Source organism: Priapulus caudatus, unplaced genomic scaffold, assembly GCF_000485595.1.
Source record: "Priapulus caudatus unplaced genomic scaffold, Priapulus_caudatus-5.0.1 Scaffold58, whole genome shotgun sequence".
Taxonomy (NCBI): domain Eukaryota; kingdom Metazoa; phylum Priapulida; class Priapulimorpha; order Priapulimorphida; family Priapulidae; genus Priapulus; species Priapulus caudatus.
The window spans coordinates 303,093-306,562 of record NW_014577119.1 but is presented as its reverse complement, the minus strand read 5'-3'; the positions used below and the strand labels follow the sequence as shown (position 1 = coordinate 306,562).

Genomic DNA, 3,470 nt, shown 5'->3' with positions numbered 1-3,470 from the left:
TCAGAGCTGTACTAGTCATATGTCCGTGTGTGTGCCAATAGTTCTATATTGAGCAGCAGCTAGACATACGTTCCGTCAGTCGTGGTGCAACTAGTTCTATATGAGCAGCAGTAGACATACGTCCATGTGTGTGTTTGTATGTGGTGCAATAGATGCTATAGTTGAGCAGCAGATAACATTACGTCTGGTGTTGTGTATGTGTGCCAATAGTGCTATATAGCAGCAGTAGAATACGTCAGTTGTCGTGTGTGTTTGGTTATGTGTGCAATCAGTGCCGTATATAAGCAGCCAGTAGACATACGTCCGTGTGTGTTGCATAGTTCTTAATGAGGCAGCAGTAGACATACGTCTGGCGCGGTGGGTGATGTGTTGTTGTATGTGTGCATTAGGGTGCTATATGAGCGAGCAGCTAGACATGCGTCCGTGGTGTTGTGTTAGTCGTATGTGTGCAATAGTGCTTATATGAGCAGCAGTAGACAACGTCCGTGTGTGCTGTTTGTTATTGTGTGGCAACTAGTGCGTATATGAGCAGCAGTAACATGCCCGGTCCTGGTCGTGTGTGTCTGTATGGTGGCTGCAATAGTTGCTATATTGGAGCAGAGCGTAGGGACATACGTCTGTGCTGTGTGTTTGTATGTGATGCCTGCGATATTTTAGTGCTATGATTGAGGCAGGCAGATAGACATTACGTCCATGTGTGTGTTTGTATTGTGGTGCAATAGTGCTATATAAGCAGCAGTGTACATACGTCAGTGTGTGTGCAATAAGTTCTATATTGAGCGAGCGTAGGACATACGTCTGTGTGTGTGTGTTGTATGTGCCTGCATTAGTGCCTATATGAGAGCGCAGTAGACATACGGTCCATGTGTGGTGTTTGTATGTGCTGCATAGTGCCTATGGATGAGCCAGCAGTAGACATGCGTCCGTTGATGTGTGTTTGTATGTGTGCAATAGTGCTATATGAGCCAGCAGTGACTTACGTACGTCCGTGTGTGTGTTTGTATGTGTTAATAGCACGTGCAATAGTGCTATATGAGCAGCAGTAGACATGCGTCCGTGTGTGTGTTTGTATGTGTGCAATAGTGCTATATTAGATATACATGCGTCTGCGTACGCGCCCGTGTTGCAGGACCGCATGAACGAGATGAACAAGCAGGCAGACGAGCTCGCCGACAGCGAGCAGTTTGACGCCGACGCGATCCTCGAGCGCAAGAACTCGATCAACACGCGCTTCGAGCACATCCGCGGGCTGGCGACGGGCCGGCGCGACCGGCTGAACGAGGCGCACACGCTGCACCAGTTCTTCCGCGACCTCGACGACGAGGAGTCGTGGATCCGCGAGAAGAAGCTGCTCGTCAGCTCGGACGACTACGGCCGCGACCTCAACAGCGTGCAGAACCTGCGCAAGAAGCACAAGCGCTTCGAGGCGGAGCTGTCCAGCCACGAGCCGGCCATCCAGGTACGCGTCCGACACCCGCGTTATCCAGGTAACCAGCCGAGAACACCCAGGCGTGGCAAAATTACTCGCGCGCACGGTCGTAGAACATCTTGCGTGTCGACAATTTTATTCTAGGTCTTTGGTCGGAGTCGATCGTAGTTTTGATTACCGAGAGACATCGTTAGAAGAGAATGAGGTAGACATATTTTTGGTAGAGCGAGCGATATAAGAGCTAGACGATGTGGCGGCGACGTGCGTTTTGCACTGCTCTGAGTGATCGGTGGCCGTGTGTGTTGCAGGCGGTGCAGGACGCGGGCCGCATGCTGATGGAGGAATCGACACTGGGCACCGAGGAGATTCAGAACCGCTGCGGCCAGCTCGGCGACAGCTGGTCACAGCTACGCAGCATGTCCTCACATAGGTACGACCTTCCAGCGCCGAGGGGGTCGCCGGTAACGTATTTCCGGCTTTCCGCGACGAGCATTACTACTTTCACGTGCTGTGGCTAACCTAGGACTGTGAACGGGAGAAAGTTCTCCCGGTTCTGTCTGTCAGGGTGTATAGTGTATAGTGGTAGGGAGAATCGTTATAGCGTAAAGGAATGACCCGCATGCACTGCGTATAGGCGCGTGTGTGAAAGAATGCAGCGCGTCTCTGGAGAGATTTTACTTTCATGTTGTCGTCTGTGCTCTGCAGGGGCCAGAAGCTGGACGAGTCGCTCACCTACCAGCAGTTTGTGGCCAACGTGGAGGAGGAGGAGGCCTGGATCAGCGAGAAGTCTCAGCTGATGTCGTCCGAAGACTACGGAGACACGATGGCCGCTGTGCAGGTGCGTCGAAACGCAGGCGAGGTGTGCCGCGAAAAAATGCAAGGTTGTTGGTAGTGATGTCACGATCATTGATTATACTCGATCATCGGTTGAACAGTGGCTCGAACCAAGCGCTTGGTTATCAAAATCCATAATCGATTTCATCGGGGGAAAAAAAATCGAAATACATGTAAAACTTGGAAAAGTGATGAGAATCAGAGATATCATCGCTACTATACAAGTTATCCTTTATTAACATACATGTATTATACACACAGTAGTAAACAGTGCAAAACAAACAGTAAGCAGGGCTAAACAAAAACATACATGCACACACGTACATGCACACGACGTTACGCACACGCAGGCATTCAACACCCCGAGTAACCGATTGTAACCGATCATCGGTTACTTGGAGTTACTTGGGTCCAACCGATGATCGATGACAAAATTATAACCGATTGACAACACTAGATCTTGTCGGTGTAGAACAATGGGCGGCTTCCCACGTGGGAACCGTGGGAGGGGGGGTCGCAGCGGAATGCACGATGATGACTAAAAACAACCGGACATCTAAATCTGATGTGTTGTGATGATACATGATATGATTCTGATGGTGCATTCCGGAATGCGATCATTAGTGGGTAACTCTCGAAATATACTACCATCTCATGCACATGATAAGGTATTCTATTGACGGGTGGGTGCCATTAGCCAGTTAGCCAAGTATTATCATAACAGTCGGAGGCGTTTATCGTAATTACTTAATTTATGTTATAATCAATTGTTTATTAATTTCGAATTGCTACGTTTGCCGATAACGTTTATGCTCTATATATAACCAGTGTGCAAGGTTTAGGTAATGTAAACAAAAATTCTGCATTCTACACGACAATGTCTATACATTTACAATCGTTGTTACACCCAATGCCTCCCTGTCTGTGGCTTTCCAAAAAATTATTACACTATGTTTAATGCATATTTTCAGTTAAATTTGTACTGAATGCAAAATTCGTGGTCCACAATTCACTAGAAATCTTTTTTTAATGGTTTCATGAACTCTCGATGATCGTTTGCTCGCAATGCTGTTGCGTGTGCGCGTGGGGGTTTAACACGAGGTTTTTGCGCGCACGTGTTAGGGTCTGCTGAAGAAGCACGAGGGCTTCGAGACCAACTTCGCTGTTCACCGCGACCGCTGCAACGACATCAAGACGTCGGGCGAGA

The 3,470-nt window shown here is 48.6% G+C and overlaps 1 protein-coding gene across 1 annotated transcript in view; it reads left to right on the top strand.

Moving 5' to 3' along the window:
* The window catches only part of LOC106821062 (spectrin alpha chain, non-erythrocytic 1-like), a 79,600-nt gene that overhangs the window by 66,416 nt on the left and 9,714 nt on the right, over positions 1-3,470 (top strand). The window contains exons 29-32 of the mRNA XM_014825703.1: positions 1,130-1,459; positions 1,738-1,859; positions 2,135-2,267; positions 3,386-3,464. Coding sequence (XP_014681189.1) covers positions 1,130-1,459; positions 1,738-1,859; positions 2,135-2,267; positions 3,386-3,464 — 664 coding nt within the window. The remainder of the gene's footprint in view (positions 1-1,129; positions 1,460-1,737; positions 1,860-2,134; positions 2,268-3,385; positions 3,465-3,470) is intronic.